Source organism: Chanodichthys erythropterus, chromosome 11 (genome assembly GCF_024489055.1).
Source record: "Chanodichthys erythropterus isolate Z2021 chromosome 11, ASM2448905v1, whole genome shotgun sequence".
In the NCBI taxonomy this organism is placed as follows: Eukaryota; Metazoa; Chordata; class Actinopteri; order Cypriniformes; family Xenocyprididae; genus Chanodichthys; species Chanodichthys erythropterus.
Window position 1 is genome coordinate 14241615 of NC_090231.1, and position 23866 is coordinate 14265480.

A 23866-nucleotide genomic window follows, 5' to 3' on the forward strand; every position below is an offset into this window, starting at 1 on the left:
CTGGCTGTCATCCCTCTCATCTGACAGAACGGTGATGTTTGAGAGGAATATAGAGAAGTTGGTTCACGAGGAATAGAGGGATAGGGATAGAGGAGTACAGGCCAGCGGGGTGTCTCACAGCAGGAACAAAGGGCTCCATCATCCATATGAAGGAATAGAAAGAGAGATGGATTGACAAGGGAAGGCATGCAGAGCGCAGCCCATGGGGTTGCATTCATCACTTGACTTTATTATTTCTTTGTTATCATCTCTCTTGATCATTTATTCAATTCAATCCAATTTTCATTCTCTATTTTCTATTCTGTCATTGTCCAGTGTTTTGATTCATTGTTTACCTTCCTCTCATGCTGTCATCTTTCATTTCTCTCTGAGGTTAGATCAGCTGAGAGTTGTATGTAAAGGTTAAGGTGTTTGGAAAACTCAGTGTCATTGCTGTGTGCTGTGTTACCTGTAGGCGACCACTGGAAATTGCTTTCCGATAAAAATAGTGCTTTGTCTCTATAACCTGACCCATTTTTTAAACTCAACACACAGTGGAAGCCCTCCTGGGCCAGGAACACAAAAAGAGAGGGAGAAAGAAGGTGGGAATAAAACAACACACACACACACACACACACAAACACACACACACACACACACACACACACACACACAGAGATGCATATTTGCACTGATAGAGGTGACCTGACAGAATTGGGGCAGATTTTGTTGAACTGACCAGCTTTTTCATGACAAAGTTTTAAAAGTAACCTGAAATGAAGGTTTAAACCATTTAATATGGTGACTGTAATACATCACACACTCTGGAGTTAAAGCATACTTTCCTTTCCATTTCCCTCTCCCCTTCCTACCTCATTATATTCCTCTTTCCTTTCTTATTCTCCTTTCCCTTGCATTTGCCTACCTTTTTTGTTCCTTCCCTCTTCCCATTTCCATCATCCTTTTTTTCCTGCTCCTTTTCTTTTCGTATTGTTCTTTTCCATTTGTTTCCTTTCCTTTTTCTTCCCATAGCACTACAATCAAGACAGGGTCCAAGGTCACTTTGAGTCATATGAGAAGACCAGACAAGGGATGGTGAGAGGGGAGACAAAATCTAGAAAGATGGTGTAAGCTTTTCAAGTGCAGACAAAGTATTCTTCATCCAGCCCAGATAAAACATACACAGTAAAATCCCCAGAGTTAAATCAACTCTGATCAGAGTACATATGGTCCCTCTCTAAATAGTGTTAAACTAACACAGAAGCAGAAGTAAAGTTAATGAGATAATAAAGCAATTAATAAGGCTGTGACTGAAGTCAGTTGTAGTTCTTTTGTTTCCCTTTTCTTCAGTGATTCTGCTTGTTAACAGCAGGTGTTCATCACTAATGCACAATCATCACTTAATTGATTGCTTAATTATTTCATTAACTTTAACTCTGCTTTAGTGTTATTTTAACACTATTTAGAGAGGGACCATATGTAACTGAGTTGATTTAACTAGATTTTGCTGTGTGCTCTGGACTTTCTCAGTTATCCGATCTTTCCACCTTCTGTATGCCATACTAATGTTTATGCTCTTTTTTGTGTGTGTGTGTGTGTGTGTGTGTGTTGGTCTTTCTGTCTTCAGACCTTTTCTGCTTCTTCTGATGTATAGGCAGATTTTCCCGTTGTCTCCACTGGTAAAGGCCAATTCACACTGCACCGACAAACTGCAACAGACACTTCTTCAGGTTTTGTCAGATCAGTGTGTTACCTGTCCGTGTCTGTTGGCGTCTGTCAGAGCTTGTTTTCATCTATTTAACATGCTGAATCAGCGCTTGACGGTCATGGAATGTCTGAGAAGTGACATTCTGTAATTCGGCGATTGTCCGCGTTGGTCAGCATCTATTGGTGCAGTGTGAATTGGCCTTTAACATGATAATAAGTGTGTTCCATTGTCTATGTCCATTGTATTCCATTGTCAAGGCCAATTCTCACCTCACAGTGTCTGTGTGGTGTGAATTAGCCTTAATATTCATTCTTTGCATCATCAAACTACACTACGCTATGCTACTAACGTATCTACAGATGTGACAGTCAGTGAGTGTGAGGATCCTCTCCGATGTTTAGTGAAACTACATCACTACTAGAAGAAAGAAATGTCATTTCAACATTCAAATATATTCAAAGGGTGACCATTAACATGTGTCTTCATCTCATTTGAATGTACAAAAACAATTTTATAAAGGGATAGTTCACACAAAAAGTTAAATTCTGTTATCATTTACCTTGTCATTTCAAATCTGTATGACATTCTTCTGTGGAACACAAAATAAGTAATTCTAAACAATATTGGTAATCAAACGTTTCGGGTTACGTCTGTAACCCTGGTTCCCTGAATAGGGAACGAGACGCTGCGTCGAACGCATTGGGATCACCTCTGTGTGATTACGTCTTGAAGCACTTGTGAAATCGAACCAGTAGGGTGACGGGACGTCAGAGTGGGTGACGTCATGGACCAGGAAAGCACTCTGCTTTATACTTTATAGTTGCTTTGGCTGAAGCAAGACGCTCACAGGCGTGCAGGGAGTATGGCTAAGCGACGCAACGTCTCGTTCCCTATTCAGGGAACCAGGGTTACAGATGTAACCCGAGACATTCCCTTTCATGGGAACATTGACGCTGCAACGAACGCATTGGGAACTTTATCCCAACTGTGCCATAGTACCAAGTGCCTGTCTGTTATCTTCGAGACGAGAGCACCGAGGACCCCGGAGTAATCAAACCATTGATTTTTATTGTATGGACAAAAATATTTCTCAAAATATCTTCTTATATGTTCCACAGGGGGGAAAGAAGTCATACAGTTTTGGAACGACATGGGCAGAATTTTTATTTTTTGTTGAACTATCCCTTGTGTAAAACATTTTAAATCACCACCAAACTAGTGAATGCATCTTTAAATTTCTCAGGAATATCAGTGAAATTTGCTGAATGTCTGATGAGTTTCAAAGTCGTCAACTGATTAGTTGGATTCTGCAGGATTTCCAGGAGACGTGTGTTGTTCTTTAACTGTCTGCCTGTAAACAAAGCTGCTGTGATGCCAAACCCCCTCATGGAAAAAGAAAGCTGTCGTGTTTACAACTGTGACAATGAGCATATCAGAATCAACTAAACACTGGATTTTCAAAAGTATGTGAAGTTCACGGCTCCATTGTTGCAGTAAACTTGCACAACGTTCTTGAATGAATTGAATGCCGGTCTGTTATTGTGGGGACATTGACTTTATATTTTCATGCCTATAAACATGACGCTAAACAAAACAAACTATGATTGGTTGCTTAACAGTCAGACGGCCTCTGGGTGGTCCTTGGCCAATAACCCTCTACCGCATAGTGTTGCCATATGGCAACATACTCTTTATGTTCATTTCCTTGCCACCGTCTCTTTAAGAGAACATTCTAGTTTTTTTTTATTGGTAAGAGAAGACCTTAATTTAGCCAATGATGTGCTTTGGTTAAGTCACATGACATGCATTTATTTTCTGTGACGCGATATCTGACAGACTGCCATCTCTTGTCGGTAGTTGCTGAAAGCAAACTAAAACGTCAGTAACAAACAAGGACCTGCCCATGTCACATTCACAAAAAAAAAATGTTAACATCATCTCAGGTAAGGTATGATGACATATTCACCACTCAAAAATGCCATATGGCAACACTGCGCAATAATGGAATGACATTATTATAATAGGTTAGATAGCTAGCAAAGATCAGCTGCAGTATGTTAAGCTATACCAATAAAAACATTAATGCTAGTGATATAATGTTGATTATTCGTAAGTTAAGGACTGCCATGGCATTTGTATTATGGATGAAATCAACATCAGAGATCTGCCATCACGGCCATGTATACTGGCCCAGACCAACCACTGTCCTACCATGGTGTCTCAAAAAGGCAGGTGCAAGTGGCTGTAAGTGTATTGTAAGTGTGAAGAGCACCAAATGTGATGTCTACATGTGTCTCACCTTTGGAAAAAAAAAATGCTTTTTGAAGTTTCATACAGAAAAATGTTGAAATTTAAAGAATATAAAGCATTATTCAGCAAAAGAGAATGGAAAAACACAAGATGTTGGAAAATAAGTATAAGGTATTGTTTATAATTACTGCTAAAACTTATAATAGCACTAATTGATTCAATACAAACAACATTTCTGAGGAAAAATATGAACTATATACACTTAAACTTATTTTAAGATTTTCCACTATTGTACGTTGTTGCCATATGGCAACATATCATAAAGTACCTTAAAATAATATTTTTTTCCAAATTTTTTTTTACAGCACTTTAAGTTAAGCCATTCTAAGAAAAGAAAAAGAGTCAAATATTTTTTTTTATAGATTTATCATAATCGTGCGGTAGAGGGATAAAGGTGCTATAGAGTCCAGGCCTTCTGCCGTCAGTCTGAAGGCTACACGAGACTATGTACACGCTGATGTGACTGTATATTTTTAATAGTGATATCTCATAAAATTGTGTGGATCTTTGATGCATTGTCTGCTGTGTCACTTGCAGGTTTTGTTAAGCATGACTGGACACCAATAATAAGCCAAAGACTTGGAGTGGATGAGCCGCAAACTCAAGGGAACATTTGTTAGAATGTGTGTGTGTGTGTGTGTGAGTGTAATGTGTGTTTTGCTATGCCCTGTGGTTCTGGCAGGATTATTACTCATTTCAAGTAGAGGGTGTTTCTGCTCATGGCCCTCAGCACCCTGGCGCTGACACTCATACACCTGGATCCGAGCCTCAGGTCCCCACACACCCACACTGATGAAATAATTAGTCTAACTGCTGATCCCGAATGATTCTAGCTGACCTTAGACCACCTAGCCCACAAGAACATGTACACACACACTTCCTTTTTCTTTTTCCTTCTTGTACACACCTGCACTCTTTCCATCTCCTCACACACACGCACACTTGTGACCTTGCCTGCCCTGTTTAAAATGGACTTGATTGGTCCTCATTGAGTCAGCAGTCTATTCTCTTTTCTTCAAGTTAAAGAACTTAACGTCTGTGTGTGAGTGAGTGCGTGAGCGAGTGTGTAAGCAACCAACAATGATGTGCTGAAGGTAAAAAGATTGAGAGAGTCAGTCTTGAAACGACTTGTTTTGTTATTTTGTCTTGGAAATTCCCCAATTGCTCAGCTGGGTCTAGCCAAGGAGAGAAACCAAGGACAAGTGCGCCGCTACAGCTGTTGTGAGGTCAGCAGTGCAGGAACGAGCAGGTGTTCTGCCAAGGAAACCCACCTCTCGTGCTGACCTGGGGTCAGTCTGTTGTCAGTCTTGTAATAGCCTCCGTGAGAACAGCAGTGCGCGAGGCTGTTCTCAGACCTGTGTTTGAGGAAGTTTTGTAAAGTGTCTTAAGTCTGGTTAAAGGAAGAAAACACGGCTGCCTGTTTTATTTTTAGTGCTGTCAAATACAAGGTGTTTGTTGCTGGCCTCTGCAATTACAATCTCATTAGATCTCATTACAAAACAACAGCATGTTTTTCCTCTTTGAAAGGAATTGCAATTAATTTGACTAATCATTATTCAGTGAAATACTGCACATTTATTTACCCTCCATTTATTTGTTACTGAGTCATTCATTAAATTTTCTCCCAACTTGAAGTTCATCTGACGTCTTCCTCATGCCCCCATCATTCTGCAAACTGGTCATTGCTCACTGGCGTGTTAAACCCCTTCTTAGTAAGCAGGTTTTAGATCGCCTCATACCTGTGCACACATCTATCCAGCTAAATCTATAAAAGTCTTATATCTGCTTTTTTAGAGGAAATTTTGCTGCGGTCTTACATGAAATAAATTCACCCCTAGTTACAGATTTTACAGCCATAGCAGTAAAAAGTTAATGTGTGTGTGTGTGTGTGTGTGTGTGGTTCAGGTATATCTTACATCATGTGGACAAAATGTCCCCACAAAAATGGCAAATATCTGAAATCCTTGTCTTTGTGGGGCCATGTTTTTGGTCCCCATGAGAAAATCAGTTTATAAATCCTACTAAGTAATGTTTTTTGCAAATGTAAAAATGCAGAAAGTTTTCTTCCATGAGTACGTTTAGGGTTAGGGGATAAGATACAGTATACAGTTACAGTATAAAAATCATTATATCTATGGAAAATCCTCATAAAACATGGAAACCCAACGTGTGTGTGTGTGTGTGTGTGTGTGTGTGTGTGTGTGTGTGTGTGTGTGTGTGTGTGTGTGTGTGTGTGTGTGTGTGTGTGTGTGTGTGTGTGTGTGTGTGTGTGTGTGTGTGTGTGTGTGTGTGTGTGTGTGTGTGCTTTTGTTTATATTACATTGTGGGGACCAAATGTCCCCATGATGTAATATAAACCTGAGTTCACCTACATCGTGGGGACCAGCCAGCGGTCCCCACAATGTAAATGGGTTTATAAATCATATAGAATGAGTTTTTGTGAAAAAGTAAAAGTTTGCACAGTTTCCTGTGAGGGTTAGGTTTAGGGGTAGGGGCAGGGTAGGGGGATAGAATGTACAGTTTGTTCAGTGTAAAATGCATTGAAGTCTATGGAAAGTCCCCACAATTCACAAAAACAAACATGTGTGTGTGTGTGTGTGTGTGTGTGTGTGTGTCAGTTTTCCCTAATCTTTCTTCTCTTCTTACCTCTCTACTCTTTCTTTTCTCATCCATCTCTTAACTTTTTTTTAACAATCTTTCTTTACACTCAGGTTCCATGATTAACACTTGCTTAATGGCAAATGTGATTTAATATTGGCTTTAGAAAATAAATAAATCAGCTATCACCACTTATTAGAATATGTAACATACTGTAATACATGGTTTATTTTGTTTCAATTTAATTGTGAGAATAATAGTCTGATATAAGCTAAATAATAAGAACAAAAATACAGTTTTTGATTGAAATAAGGCAAAATACTGTAAGGGGTTATTTATAAATAACCCATTTGTTGTTTCAAACCCCTGCTATTATTATATATATGGAGACCTTTTTTATTTAACTATAGTTCATATCGTTCTTATCTGTCAAGCTTCAAAAGGTACAAAAAGAGTCGTTCATACAGTATGTGACTAATTCCTCCTTCCACCGAAAAGCAAAAGTGTGCAGGTTTAGAGTGATAAAGTAAATAAAGTAATTTCAGGGTGAACTATCCCTTTAAATGTTAGTGGAAATGTTGTGTCTGTCTAAGAGGCTGATGAGGCAGCTCTCCGGTCAAAATGCCAGTCCTCACTCCTGACTCCTGATAGGCGATTTTTGTGGATTCAGAGGATTCAGCAGATTCTCAAGCATCCAGCATCTTCATTAACTTTATGCAATATAACATGTCAAAACTCCTTTTGTAATAATCAGTTTTCTCTAAATCTCACAATCCTATATTAAAGGGGTAGAGGAGAGAGGGAAAAAAGAAGTGCGAGAGAGACCATGTTAGGATGTGTAAAACTTTAGTTTGTTTGTTTTTTAAGCCAGTGAAAGTGGCTGAGCAAAATGAAGACACCAATTTATAGTAATGCTAGATCAGTACACTCCCACTGAGCCTCATGTGCTGCTCTGACACCTGCTGGTGATTGAGAGCACTACAGGCTAGAAGAGAAAAACAGCAGAGGTAGAATAGATTGCTAGAGGTCAACCTAATCCCTTATCTGCTTTATGGAGAGCAGGGATCCCTTAAAGCTAGTGTAGGTAATGTTTTTCATAAACACTTTTTGTTATACTGGCTTAAACTCTCTTCACAGTCTGATGGCAATCAATAATAGAACTGGTCTAAATGTATATAAATGTGCATATATGTGTTCTATGGAAGTCCAGGACTAAAAAAAGATATTCGTCAGTCGGCGCCAATAGCCCAGTGGTTAGTGCGCTGACATGTGGCGCAAATGCGTTCACGGCGACCTGAGTTTGATTCCCGTCCCGCGGTCCTTTGCCGATCCTGCCCCCCTCTCTTTGCCCAATGCTTTCCTGTCTGTTCTCTACTGTCCTCTCCAAATAAAGGCACAAAAAGCCCATAAATATAACTTTAAAAAAAAAAATGTTCATCCAATCAATTCAAATGCAATGGTAGGATGCCCTACCTGCCTGTTATCATTTGTATTTTTCATACCTCCATGCACCCTGCTCACGCAGACATAACACGTCATCAGCACGTTTCGTAAGGCTGTAAAAAGTTGTAGACAGACGGCCACAGAGCGCCGCAAAAACAAACAGTGGCTGCCTCTTACAGTTCTTCCTAAACCAAAACAACAAGCTTATGCTGCATTCATGCCATAACTACGGTAATTAAGATATAACCTGTGACGCTCAGGTGATACATGTCAGTGCTCTTTTAAGTTGAGACATGAGGTAATTTAACGCCATCTCTCGTGACGCTTTGCAGACTCAGCTCTGGCTGTGCGCATTAATCTGTTTTGGAGGAGGCGTGGCTTGAGAAGGTGGGAACTTATGCTTTCAAAGCTAGCTTGCTATTGCTAGCCTTTCCGAAATTGCCTTACCTTTAGTGTTAAATAAGAATGAGCTATTTTTAAGGTTTAATGCCAAATGATTAGGCTATTCTGTATATGGCTTTAGTTTGACCCAAAATGGGCAAACTAAGGAAAACATTCCCAGTTGTCACATGCTGATGATGGCCCTGCCTATGCAAATGCTCCTAATTACTGTCAAATTGAGATTCCTTGCATCTAATTTTATCGCAGAGACACACAATCACACTCCATCATCTTCAGCAGGAAGTTCCAGTTCAGTTAAATTTGCTGATTAATTAATTAAAGTTGGCATAGACTTTTAGTCTGAATGGTGTTTAATGTGTAGTTCAAGCCTTGATGAATGTTAAAAAATACAAATATAAAATAGTTCCTGTCCTTTTAATTATATTAATACAGTAATAATAATGATAATAATTGTTATTATTATGTATTATATGCTTTTCTTTAATAGCACACTTTAAGACTGGAACAAGACTATCAAAAGCATCAGGAAAATCAAAAGCCAGAATGGCCACAATTTACAGATATACAATTAAGCCTGGTAAATTTTGTTTTATGCAGAAGGCTTCATTTTAATTTTAGCTCTTTATTATTATTATTATTTATGACATGCTTTTCTTTAATAGCACATTTTAAAATAGGAGCCAGATTATCAAAATCATCAGGAAGATCAAAAGCCTGAATGGCCATGATTTAATTGCAGATATGCAATTAAACCAGGTAAATTATGAATATGTTTTATGAAGAATGCTTGATTTTACTTTGGTGACAGAGGGGAGTGTTTCAAAACAAAAACATTAGAGCAAGAGAGAAAAAGAATAGTAAACCCCTTATTCAGCTGCTCTGCTCACCAGTCACACCAAGGATCCCAATCAATCCTGGAAATTGGTTTGTTCCCTGACAAGGTTACGAAATGACAGGGTGGTAGAGAGAGAGAGAGAGAGAGAGACAGATGGGATGGGAGGAGAGAGAGAGAGAATAAAAGAGAGATGGTCTTTGCTTACTGACAGGCTGCAATCTCCAGCAGGGATGAAGAGAGTCGAGGAATTTGGGATTATGGCAAATAATTACTCTGCAACACTTAATGTATGTTCACCTGAACAGAACGCATGTGGTTGATAAATATGTAATAAGAAAGTGTTTAGGGGGTTTCGCTTTCCTCATTTACTGTTTCTCAGTACAATAACGCTTTCACAATCCTGGCCCATTTTACTCCGGTCCCAGCTGAACTCAGTATATATAATCAGTCCCTCCAGAAAAACGCGGAATTTTTTTGTGATTGTTGCGGGCTAAAATGCTTGATTTTGCGGCACGTTTTCTTAAAAAAAAAAATAAATAAAAAAATTTATATATATATATAATATATTTAAGTTCTCATTTCTGTTTTATCAGACCTTAATTAACACATTGCTCAAACTTACAAAACATTGAGTCAAACAAGTTCTGTAGCTTTACAAAAGGAATATGAGTTTGTAGAAAGGCGCTATATAAAATAAACGTATTATTATTAATATCCAAGAACTTCTATGAAAATGAATAAATAAAATATTTTTAAAAAATGTGTTCTTCTTCCTGCCTGCTTCCGCTGCTGCTTTAACCATCCTTGGCGGTGGCAAAGTGAAAGTGGTTTTTCCAGCGTCAACACGCAGTTGCACGGAGTGCAAAATATTTTGCCCTCACTGTAACACACCGGGAAACTGCTTCGCGCGGTCTTTTGCGCTTATTTTTATTGGCAAATAAGAATGATTTGTGTGCTTCATCATGGTTTCAAACTGTCATGGCTTGCAGAATGCAGATGACGTTCACGTCGCGTAATTACGTCACTTCACAAGGTTCCTATGGCAATAGGGGGAAAATAATGGAGCTTTACTAGTGTCAAGTAAACGCAACATTTTTCAACTTTCTGCTAAGATATATGTGACCTTTTTGCAACGAAAATGCAGGGGTTATGGATGCTAGCCCCGCATATATTTTGCTTGCTGAAATCGGCAATTTAGGCAGCGAAAGTGCGGTGTATTTGAAAAAAATGCGACCCCCGCAAAATATGCGGACTTTGGCTGATTATGCATGAAATCAGGCGATCGCATAATCGCGTTTTTCTGGAAGGACTGTATAATATACAATATAAACATAAAAAAAAAAATAGTCAGAAGTTACAGTCTGTTATTCTGGTTAACTCACTATCTGTGTATGTGTGTATCTCTGTTACAGGAACATTTCACACCCGAGTGTAAGTTTAAGGAGTGTGTATTTGAGAACTATTATGTGACATACTCCTCGATCTTGTACCGCCAAACGCAGTCGGGTCGGGCCTGGTACATTGGCATTAACCGGGACGGACAGGTCATGAAAGGAAATCGTGTCAAAAAGACCAAAGGAGCAGCCCACTTCCTGCCCAAGCTCATAGAGGGTATGTCTTTGTTTCACTAAGATCATTTTATTTTCAACAAAGCTGCATTTATTTAATGAAAAATACATTCATATTGTAAAATACAGTAATACAATAATATTACAGTAATACAGTTATATTGTGCAAGAACCAATGAGATTCATTCTCGTGTGTTACGCAGCATGTTTGAGCTTCTGCAAGAACCAATGAGATTGATTCTTGTGTTACACAGCACATTTGAGCTTCCACAAGAAACAATGAGATTCATTCTCGTGTTACGCAGCATGTTTGAGCTTCAGCAAGAACCAATGAGATTCATTCTCGTGTGGTACGCAGCATGTTTGAGCTTTAGCAAGAACCAATGAGATTGATTCTTGTGTTACGCAGCACATTTGAGCTTCCACAAGAAACAATGAGGTTCATACTTGTGTTACACAGCATGTTTGAGCTTCAGCAAGAACCAATGAGATTCATTCTCGTGTGTTACGCAGCATGTTTGAGCTTTAGCAAGAACCAGTGAGATTCATTATCATGTGTTACGCAGAATGTTTGAGCTTCTGCAAGAACCAATGAGATTGATTCTTGTGTTACGCAGCACATTTGAGTTTCCGCAAGAACCAATGAGATTCATTCTTGTGTGTTACACAGCATGTTTGAGCTTCAGCAAGAACCAATGAGGTTCATTCTCGTGTTACGCAGCATGTTTGAGCTTCAGCAAGAACCAATGAGATTCATTCTCGTGTTACGCAGCATGTTTGAGCTTCTGCAAGAACCAATGAGATTCATTCTCGTGTTACGCAGCATGTTTGAGCTTCTGCAAGAACCAATGAGATTGATTCTTGTGTTACGCAGCACGTTTGAGCTTCTGCAAGAACCAATGAGGTTCATTCTCGTGTTACGCAGCATGTTTGAGCTTCTGCGAGAACCAATGAGGTTCATTCTCGTGTTACGCAGCATGTTTGAGCTTCTGCAAGAACCAATGAGATTCATTCTCATGTTACGCAGCACGTTTGAGCTTCTGCAAGAACCAATGAGGTTCATTCTCATGTTACGCAGCATGTTTGAGCTTCTGCAAGAACCAATGAGATTGATTCTTGTGTTACGCAGCACATTTGAGCTTCCACAAGAAACAATGAGGTTCATTCTCATGTTATGCAGCATGTTTGAGCTTCAGCAAGAACCAATGAGATTCATTCTCGTGTGTTATGCAGCATGTTTGAGCTTCCAAAAGAACCAATGAGATTGATTCTTGTTTTACGTGGCATGCTTGAGCTTCGGCAAGAACCAAAGAGATTCATTCTCGTGTGTTACGCAGCACGTTTGAGCTTCTGCAAGAACCAGTGAGGTTCATTCTCTTTTGTTCTTACGGATCAAGCATGTATAGTTGAGCTTCTGCTTGTGTGCACTGATCAATGTTTATATGTGAGTAAAAGCCTAAATTCAATCTGCTCATCATATAAAGTGATCAGAAGATTTGGACTTTGATAACCATTCATATGGATTAGTTTTATTATCTCTTTATGAACATTTTTGAAGCGTCAAAGTGGTAGTTATGTGAACTGTCAATGGAGGGCCATGAATCTTTAAGAAACCTTTAAGAGTCTCTCTTTTTCTCCTGTCTCTCCAGTTGCCATGTACAGAGAGCCATCGCTACATGATGTTGCTGAGCAAAGCCCGCCTAGGAAAACAGCCAAAACCTCAGACTCGCCCGTCCATAAAAACGGCAAGAAAGAACAACTGCTTACTGTCCCCACAGCATCCTAGCGGCAGGAGAAGAAACGCTTCATTTGCACGGACACGTCATGAACGCCAACAGTGGCACAGGAGGTTTGGTACAAAATGTTTTGTAGTCCCTTCAACGATCCTCAGAACTTTGACATTTCCAACAATTCATCAGGGCTCAAAAGACCCTTGCCGACAGGTCTAATGCCCACCGCACTTCCTTTTTGGTCTCTCCCACTTCCTTAATCAAGGGAATACTGAGCAATAATAACCATAATGGTCTGGGGTCAGAATGTGGCGGTGCCACTTTTGTGAGAACAGCAACACCTGAAAGAAAGGATCTTCGTCTTCCTCTCCTTTTTTAGTATTTCACGAAGAAACACTTCTTCTTTGTGAAGCGATTAGTGCTTGACATTTAAACCCTTCCTTTTCCTTTGTTCAAGCATTCATAGATCCCCCAAATGTTTTTTTTTTTTACAGAGATCCCCCGCCATTTCTAAGCCTTGTTTGTAATCTCCTCTCCCTTTTCTACCTCTTCTGCACTTTGATTAGCTTGAGACACAGAGGCCATTTTCCACTTCACAACACAGGAAAAGCCCCGCACACTCTCCCGGGGACCATTAAGGATGCCGCAACATTCACACACACACACACACTTACACAAACCAAATAACTAAATAAATAAAACTTCCCCTCCTCTTAGGATGATGATGTTTAGAGTCATCCGACCTTAGGCAGTGCAAACCTCTTTCTCTGTTCATCGGCTCCTGCGCTGATGGGTCTGTGGAGGGTGGACGTGTGAGTGTGTGTGTCTGTGCGCTGAACAGTAATACAATATCATTTGTAAGATGACTCATAACAGAGGGAGCAGGGTGGCATTATTGTTTCTTTTTGTTATGATAAGTCGTTGTTTTCCTCATTGCAATATGCCCAGAGAGCAATATTGGTACAGCTGCATTCATTCTCCTCCCTTTTTAGCGTGTGTGTTGCATTAGAACAGGCTTTTTAAAAGTAGATATGCTGACTACTGAGGCTGCAAGTTTCCCAAAGTTCATGTCCCTACATTCAGTTTTATTCTATTAAATTTGCCTGAGAGCAAAGGCACTTCACCCAGCCAAATGAAGCAACACAAGTGCTGAAAAGGTCCAATTCTGCTTCATTTTCTTCTGATAAAACTGGGGAATTGGACCTGGAGGAGCTCACAGGGAATCATTTTGGTAATCCTTGCACAGAGAATCCAAACAGAGCTTTAACGTCCGACCATTGGTAGGTAATAATATCAGTATGTAAATAAAAATGTGTTTTAAGCACTATAACCCTGGTGACACATTATGCTTCTGCCTTGGCAATAATATTCCTGATAATATTTCCATGCATATCACCTACATTATGGAAATATGATTTAATAATACACTACAGTTCAAGCTTTGGGGTTTGAGTTTGAGTCTCTTCTGCTCACCAAGGCTGCATTTATGTGATTAAAAATACAATAAAAGCAGTTATATTGTGAAAGGTTATGACAATTTAAAATAACTGTTTTCTATTTTAATATATATTAAAATGTAAATCATTCTGTGATCAAAGCTGAATTTTCAGCATCATTACTCCAGTTTTCAGTGTCACATGATCCTTCAGAAATCATTCTAATATGCTGATTTGCTGCTCAAGAAACATTTCTGATTATCAATTTTGGCCAACAGTTGTGCTGCTTCATATTTTTGAGGAAAATGTGATTTTCAGGATTCTTTGATGAATAGACAGTTCAAAAGAATAGTACTTATTTGAAATATATTATTTTATATTACTGAATAAAAGTATTAATTATTTTATTAAAAAAAAAAAATCTTACTGACCCCAAACCTTATAAACTGTAGTGTACATAATATATATAATATAATTTTGGAGGTAGAAAATGTTCCTCATTTAAATACATAATTATTATGGTCCATTATAGAGATAATTTGAGTATTTTAGCTGGCTTTTGTTTTTTTAGTCAAATGTTTTTTGGTTCTAGTATTAGTTACATTAGAACACATTCATTTGCTGGTTATATCATCACTGTGGTAATAACTGCAGAGCTTAAACAAAACTTTTCTTCTGCTGAGCTGAATAATTCCTCAAAGCGTGCACCTGGTGTTGAGGAAATTATGTCTGTGATAATTATAGGCTCATTCCCCTGCAGCAATGCATTATTGGGAGAAACAAAGTTATTAAGAGAAAAGTAGAAAAACTATAGAAACGTTTGACATTTGGAATGTTTGCAAAATTCTTCAACATTTAGATCAGGTTGTCAATATTTCCCAGATTACAGTTTCCTTACTGCAAATCATAGCACCCCCAGGTAATTCACAATCCCCCGTTATAAAAGTTGTGTTTGCGTTTAACGTCCCAAGCAGATTGTTTTTCAGAGGGACTGAATCACAATGCTCTGCATCTCATTGCTTCTAGGTACACATTAATAATTTATTTTGTTGTTTTGCAAGCAACAGTGCTCATCTCAGACTCTAGCTTTTCTTAAAGGGGAACCTTCAATAAAAAGGTTTTTTTTTTTAAGTAAATCTGTGCTACCTGACTACAGAAAACAGAGAAAATAGGCGTTTGCCAAATAGTTAGGAAAACTTCAACACCCATAATGCACTGGACATGTTGCCATCCAAAGCCACCACCACTGCTTACCAGAGTCAAATACCACCTTGCTTTAGTAGGAAATACTCCTTAGCAAACTTTTGCTGCGTTCAAGTCCTCCTGGGAAGTTCGTATTTACGAGTTGGGAAGTCGTGTTTATAACAACAGGTCAGAGCAAGATGGAGGTGTACCTACTCTTAATTAACTACACAGAAATCTACTTCTAGAAATGAAGGTGTGTTCAGGTGTGTTTTGCTTTTTTTATGTTTTTAATTAATTTAGGAAGCAACTTCATCGTATTGTTATATTACAATGCTATCATATTTTGTGCAGGCAATTATCTTATTTTGTTGTGAATAAAAAAGCCTGACAATGTCACTGCTAAATACCTATAATTACTGAGGTATTCTGCCATTTTTTTTGCTGAAACGCCCCCAACCAGTACAGATCGGGGCTCAAAGAAAATCCAGAGCTTCCCACTGGTATTTATGACTTTGTGGTGGCGTTCATATGTGTTCAACTCATAAATACGATCTTTCCGACATGACTTGAACGCACCATTTTAGGTGTTGACTTGTATTGTTCCTGGGTGCAAGAATTCAAATAGTAAACGTTTAGCAGTGAAGGATCAAGCATGTTGCTAAAGGCTGCAAAGAATTGTAAATATAGTAGCGCAACGGAAAATCTGAAAAACCTCAGTGTTTGTAGTCAGCATTTCAAATTGGATAAAGTGTTTTCACGAAAGCCCTGGATCTGTCAAAAAACTTGACAAATAAACACGAAATTTCACGGCCCTGGTAATATGGAGAATGGGTAAACATTGTTCATTTACATATCCTACCGACAGTCTACCTATTGTAACAATAGGCTACAAAGCGGGTTGAAAATTGGCGAAGTGACACCTCAGTCTTGCAATGTCCACAGCTCATTCAGTTGCCACAGTTTAGGGGTCTGTAATATCTGAAGGGCTATTTACGTAAGGTTTTGCAGGTCCATGTGGTGCTGTAATCACAGTCAATGAAAAGTTGACCGAGGCGCAGAATTAATTAACAACTGGATGCCACACTGAAACAAAATCCAGCAGGCCAGACTGCAAAGGTTGAATAAATGATAAAGACGATGTCGTATGAAGGCACAACTGTGCTTTGATTAGCATCCCATAGTTTATTCATTCAGTTTAATCACAATTAGAACATGAAATTGTTAGTTACTTTGAAATGTCTTTCTTCTCCAAGACCCACTCTCTTTCAAACTTTGAAATGTCATTGAGCTAATAACCTGACTGAATAATAATAATAATAATAATAAAGGCTCTTGTATTTGTAAGGGCTGTCTGATCCAATACTTGAGCACAAAAGAACATGAATGGAGATATGTCAAATATGTGTAAATGAAGTAATTTCCACTTAAATTACCATTATAATATCATAAGGGTTTGCTTTGGGTCACTTTGAGCTGACTGTGAATACAACATAATGTTATAGAAAAGAAAATTTATTTATTTATTTATTTATTTTTGCTTTGATATATTTTGCACATAAGGGCCAGATCGGGTGGTTTAACAATTATTTTAATGAAACCACTCTATGTGCACAACTAAGTGCTTCTCTCTCAATTTCACTGCTATTTTTCAGCCATAAACACAGAGGCCAGAAGATGAAAGCTAAGGGCTAATGCTTTTCAGAAGAGCCAAGCCATTAAAACACTGTACGTGTATACATAGATAGAGATGACCATGTAAACTTCAAATTTATAAATTTACTAAACTGACATTTTTGCAAAACATATTTCTGTCTTTTTATGTTTCTTTTTTCTTTGAATGTCTTGGTCATGTTGTCTGTGTGTGTGTGTGTTGGCCATCAGTGTTGTGTATATGTTTGAATTCAGTGCAATAGGTAAATTTAAAGGGGTGGTTCATTGCGATTTCACTTTTTTTTTTACTTAGTGTGTAATGTTGCTGCTTGAGTTACAGCACTGAAAGTTTAATGCAAACGGAGATATTTTCTTTTAAAGTTATGGCAGTTTAATGCCTACAAAAATGACCGGTTTGAACTATGAGCTTCTTCCCGGGTTTGTGACATCATAAACCCTGCAATTAACATAAACCCTGCCCACGGGAACACGCAACAAAGTGGGTGAGGCCATGTCGCGTGGCATTATGAAAGAGGAAGAGTTGTCTACACACCGGACAATCAATGCTGGATTTGCACAAAGGCTGTTACTGAATCAGTTCCCACTTTAAATGCAGAAGCTGCTGTTTATTGGCCCGAACCTGTAAGTAGGTTTTATTGTTTGTACAAGTCTTTTAAATGTATAGTTCTGTTGCTATTTTTTGGTTGCATCAAGGACGTAAACAAAGACCAATGCGTTTTTGCTTCACTAGCCAGTTAGCTAAATTCTATTGCATACTTCTCCAACAAACGCCAACAAACACCAACAAACTTCTATGTTCATAGACAAATAGTTCATGCTATAAATTAAACGATACCTTTACAAAAATGCTACAACTCAGTCATATATTCAGCTACAGTAAAGCTTTAATCAGGATAAAACCGTATAGTGAAAGCTATAAACAGCAGTAACATTTAGTGACAGCATATCTAAATACTTTGACACAAGTACAAAATGAAATACCATTCATAAACGTCCTTTAAAAACCGTGCTTGCAGAGGTTCTGCTTAACCCTCTTCATTACTGCTATCTAGGTCTGATTATTTACATTTCCACTGAAGCACATGTAACAAATAATGGTAAGGGGCATGGCGTTTCTGGACGCTTCAGCGAATCACAATACACTGAGCCAGCTAACCAATCTGAGCCCATTGCATATTTCGGAGGGAGTGGTATCATAGAATCAGGAAGTCAAACCAGCCATTCAAATGACAGTGAAGACAGCGGTGTAGACTAAAGGTAAAATATATGAAAAATACAGCATTTTTTTTGAAAAAAAAAAACTAAGCATTAAGACATGTTAAACTCAATCAAGCCTAGAAAAAAAACAGTAAAACCCCCTTTAAGGTAAATCTATCTGTTCATTGTAATTTGCATATGTGCCAGTCTTTCTAGAAAGATACAGGCACTTCAGCTGATGAGCATTTGGGCACAGGGTCATAAAGATATGAAATTATGTTGGGTTATTGGTTAGGGTTAGTCTGTATAATTATAATTAGCTTTCAACAGACAATTAACACACTGATCTTGTGATCACACCAACTCTACACTGATATATTGCCTAGCAACTTACAACGTTTATGTTACACTTATTACACATTAAATTTATTACCAAGCAATAATATTAACAATCTGCAATTACAAAGCTTTCTGCAAATGATTACATATTAAGTATGCATTGTTCATCAGTATTACTTAGTGCTTAGTTAAATAATTTATTGTAACATGAACACTGTGATCCCCCACACACAATTAAAAAAATCTATCTTCCTTTTCACTGATTGCCTTTTTCTCTGCTGCAGGATGATCCATGTTCCATGTTCACTCCCTTTTTATTGACTCATTGTCGATGCTTTAAAAACAGATGTTTTCTCTCCAGCTTATTTCAAATAGCTTAAGCAACACAGACCTGTTGGCAGCACAAATCTGTCTAATTTCTTCTTTCTTTCTTTTTTCCCTTTTTTCTTGCAAAATAGCATAAACCTAAACAAACCTAAAAACCAAACCACATCCATGTGGTTTGAAGTCAAACAGTTTTTTAATATTTTTGAGACATCTCTGGCTGAACAGTCAGGTCTGATTTCAAGTCTTTTTTTTATTTATTATTATTGTCAATCGGATTCAGTATGTGTGTAACGTCATACAAAAAGCTCAATATTATCTGGCACTGTGTATAGACTTATATAGCAAACAGTGTGACATTCACTATGTAGTGAGCAGTGTTGGGAGTAATGCTTTACAAGTAATGCGAGTTATGTAATCAGATTACAGTAACTAGTAAAGTAACAAATTATTTTACATTCACAACAAAATATCTAAGTTATTTTTCAAACAAGTAATGCTAGTTACTTTTTTCCCCATTTATTGACTGATATTTTTCCTGTCTCTATGTTGAGAGAAATCATCAGTAAATGCAGAGCTGATGTGCAAACATGAGGCTTATTGTAATTCTAGACTAAATGTGAACATTAACTCATGTCACTTGCACAAACAAATTCAGTTTTCCTGAAAATGTATAAAAACACTGAAATGCAAACTTTTTTTAACCAATGTCTTTGCTACTGACCTTTGATCCAATTCAACCATACTGATAAGCTAAAATGACTTTAGATAAACATCACATTTGTGCTTCATTTTTTTGTTTTTTATTGCTGAAGTAAGAGAGTTGAACTTTCTTCTTCTGCAATCCAGAATGGCAGCACAGCTGAAAGGTTTGTTTGAGATGCGCCCTCTACTGTACCGGTGGGAATATATTCATTTCACTTTTGGTGTGAAAAGGCCTTTACATTCAGCAAAAATAGAAATTTTGTTATTAAAAACAAACAAGCAAGCCCAGCCTAGGTGAGTAAAACAAGTAAACGATCATTTACTTTTTAGGGAGTAGCGCAATATTGTAAAACGTTACTTTTAAAAGTAACTTTCCCCAACACTGGTAGGGAATATAGAACGAGTCAGAATTTTTGACACACTATATGCATAAAATGCCATATCTCTCATGTGCCTTGTGAGCCGTAATGTCATGATAAACATGAGCTGAAGCTAAATTCCCCGTTTCCATCCTCCTTCCACAATGACAGCAACTCTGTTGTTGTGAAGTCTCTTGGCATCGTGCTGACACGAACATCATCACTATAGCAACCAATGTAAAAACACCAGATATTCACTACACTGTCTGAACAAACGGATCAGATTGCAGTGTGAACAAAACCACTATCATTTTTATGTAAGCTGCTAATATGTAGGACTATAATTTTTATATGTGTGTCTGTGTCCATTTGTAGATAGAATCTAGAAAACATCCAGGTTTGCATTGTTTGCTGTTAGTGGTGTGTTTTAAAATTCGGATTTTCCTCAGATAATGTGGGATTTTTTGGATTTTTTCCACATATTGTTTGCAAGGATCCTTTGTATTTTAAAATGCAGTACATTTTACTCTTTTTTTTTTTTGCTTTGTTTTTTCAGAGTGATGTGGTTTGCTGTGGTTTTTGTCATATATACACATTTTATGTTGTTTTATTGCAGTCTGGGCTCTTAATAGACAATCAGACATTAGTTTAACAGCATTACCACCAGCAGTGCAAGTAAACAACATCATTTTTCCAAACATGAGTAGTGCACACATATCTGTTTGGTGTGATTTTCTTCATGCATTAGGTGGGTTCTGAAGGGTCAATTAATGTAAATTGAGAGCAGACATATTTTCAAAATCAGTGGTGTGATAGATTATTTTACATTAGAGAATTGTTAAGCTTCAGAGACCCTGTATTTACTGATCGTCAGTGTCTGTAATTGCTTTCTGTGTGTGTGTGTTCATGTGTGCGTGACTTTGAGGAGTATCCCCAACCCAGTATCTGCAATGCAGCAGAAAAGACAAAAACTCAACCCTCCTCCCATGTTTCGACCAAAGTCTCGTCCCCCAGGATACATCTCTTAGCCTTCACAACAGCACTGTGCAAATGTACCACGCTTCCCCTCAGCTGAATGTCATTGCCTCTGTATGTGTGTGTGACCACGAGAGAGAGAAACTCTGCTGCATTTTAAACGCACAGACTGGCACCACATCTGCATTGCATACACAGCAGTGGGGTATTAGTCTCTCAGCAGATGTGTGTTGCGAGGGTGACCTTTAAAAATCTTTTAGAGTTCTTTAGCTTCATCCCAGCTTTAGGATAATCACAATGTTCTCACACGGTCCCTAGGAGGTAACCTTTAGTTTAGGGTTTAACTGCTATTTATGTGGCTGTATGGAGATGTTTGTTTGTGCAGGACGTGTCACCCCTGGGTCAATTTTATGTGAAATTATCTGAAATGCAGTCACAATGGGTTTTGTTTTGTTGTTTTTTATTTTTATTCATTTTTTTTTTTAAATAAAATTAGTATTACCACCTATTATTTTGAATGGAATATTAAATATTTTAATAAAATTATAATTAAAAAAATGTAATTATTATTATTATCAGTTGTTCTTTTGAATGGAAAGCTCCATCTCTTCAGATGTTTGTTGACACTGTTAAAATATGAAACCAATGTCACAGTTTTTACTGTCTAATCTATAAAACTCAGCAGAATCACGGAAACTTTGGTTTCACAATCTCACAGGATGAAAAGCCTAAATATAAAAATATTTTATTTTTTAATAAAATATGTATTATTACTTATTATTTTTAATTGAATATGAAATATTTTAATATATTTTAATATAATAATATTTTAATTGGTATTATTATTATTATCAGTTATTCTTTTTAATGGCCAGAGTTTCAATAGAACTGACTCCAGTCCCTCCTTGTTACATGTTTGTGGTCCTAATCATGTGACACTTTTAAACATATCACATCATGAACCAATATGTCACTGTTTTTACTGTCTGTTTGTTCCTTCAGTTGTGTCCCTGAAAACAAAAGGTCATTTTCTTGTCGTTGTCAGTTTTATTTGTGTTTACTTGGTATAAATCAGTGAAACTCTGTGGATATGAGTTGCCATTCGACCTTGTGATGCAAACAGTCGCATTTCAGCTCACTTTGGGAAGATCAAAAAGACAATTGGTGACCAATGGCGATGGGCCAGAACTCTTGGTCTGTGTGGTAAATATTGATCCCTGCTCTACAAGATGACAGAGGTCATGATCTTATACCCTCAATGGACACTGATTGGGATCTTCTGAAGCAAAACTGACTGCTGTTTTTTGACGTCACCATAAAACACAAAATGCACAAGTGTGTGCATACTAAAATGCCCAACTCAGTTCAAATGGGAGATGTGCTTATGGACAATGAGAGTCTGCTTTATATCGAAGGAATTCCTTAAGTTTTGTATGTTCTGCATGGATTATCCAAGTTATTGTAATGATGTCTTCCAAATGAAAGGAAAACAAACCATATTAGGTTTCTCTTGTCTTCCAAACCAAGACACAGCAAAGGTCTTCCAGTCAAAGCCACGATGACACTCTTTTTAATTTTTATAGCTTCAGAAACCAATAACCACCAGGACAGACTCAACGGAATCGCTCAAACTTTGGTTTCGTACAACTTGGACGGAAATGGCACATCTGTGGTATTTTGCAAAATTGGAAGGAATAACCCAATACAGTCTTGCATGAACCAATATTTACTGGACACATTAAAAATTAAAATTAAAAAAAAAAAAAATGATGAGGAGGATGATTCCTGTTTAGTATTTATTAACTCACTGTTACTCTTAATACTCTATTCTGCATACACTCTCAGCCCCGTATTTGCAATAGAATCTATATCTATTTCTATAAGTGGGAGACATATTATTAAACATTATTGAATAAAACTAATATATTTGTATGATTGTAAAACCAAAGTGTCATTTGTTTTATTTTCTGCTTGTGAGTCTGTAAATGCTCTGTGAGAACAGCCATTCAGATGTATCGTTCAGTGTCCTCAATTAAAGTAAAGCATTTTAATTGGCGCTCAGGTAAGTGCCAGCGTTCGCCATCTCAATAGAATTTTACAGGTGAGTCAGCATTAGTAATGGGTTGTTAAGCTGACTTCTATAATGATTAAATTGGCAGAGGATCAAACAGTGAATGTGGTGGGATGGCGGCATTACTTAAGTACAGCACGGCTCGACGGGAGTGCTCAAGTGAGGATGAACAGGAGACAGGTGGCATGTGTTCCAAGTGTCTTTCTCTTTGTTCCCACGCAAAAGCAAGCTTCGCTAAAGAGCCATTTTCATCTTTTATCCTGCTACTGTGGAGAAAAAACTTCAGCAATCCCTTGACCTCTGATTTTAAAAGGCCCATCAAAGTGTCAACACTCTAGAGCAGCAGAATAAATCTCATCCTTTAATCTAATTGGTGGGATAAAGCTGCATAATTCTCAGCTCTGATGAATTACATAAAAGTATAGCACATTAATGCTACTCCTCTTGAGCCAAAAGCACCCCAGAACTGTATAAATATGCTGGCGTGGATCAAAACGCACCAAAACACTTATTTAAAAAGCACATTTGGGGGAAGACTCTCAGTGACGACCTCAATGCTGGGCGACATTAGTGCTCTGCCTCTTTTGTATGCAGGAAATAGTTTGAAATGTTCATGATTTTTAATGTGTCCCTGTATGCTTACAGAAATTCAAATGTGCTCGTAGTCTGTGAATAAGGATTTGTATTTGAAAAACAGTCCCCTTTGTGAATTCAGACCATTTGTTATCTTATGTCATCTTTACATTGCACAGACACCACAGTAGATGCATTTTAAGTGACTAATATTACATAAAAAGGTAGACAGATTCTACATAATGATGAGGCAAAACTTTTACCGAAATTTCGATTGCATAAGTAATTCTATTAAGCTTAAGTTTCACATAAGAAAATAGAAATGTGAAATTTTTATTAAAAATATTAAGTTACAAAAAGAAGGTCTCTGAAATAGTTTACTATTTTGTTAGTTTGGTGTGGTGTGGGCGCGTGAACTCGTGTTCCCTGAGTGCGCGTGCACGTCCTGTAACCCGAGA

At 37.7% G+C, this 23866-nt stretch overlaps 1 protein-coding gene across 2 annotated transcripts in view; it reads left to right on the forward strand.

The window, feature by feature from the left end:
- fgf11a (fibroblast growth factor 11a) overlaps positions 1-22607 on the forward strand; it is a 97332-nt gene extending 74725 nt beyond the window's left edge. For both annotated transcript variants that reach the window (XM_067401796.1, XM_067401797.1), the window contains 2 exons: positions 10688-10886; positions 12493-22607. In XM_067401796.1, the coding sequence (XP_067257897.1) occupies positions 10688-10886; positions 12493-12629 (336 nt within the window). In that variant the 3' untranslated portion in view covers positions 12630-22607. The remainder of the gene's footprint in view (positions 1-10687; positions 10887-12492) is intronic.
- The last annotated feature ends 1259 nt before the right edge of the window (positions 22608-23866 follow it).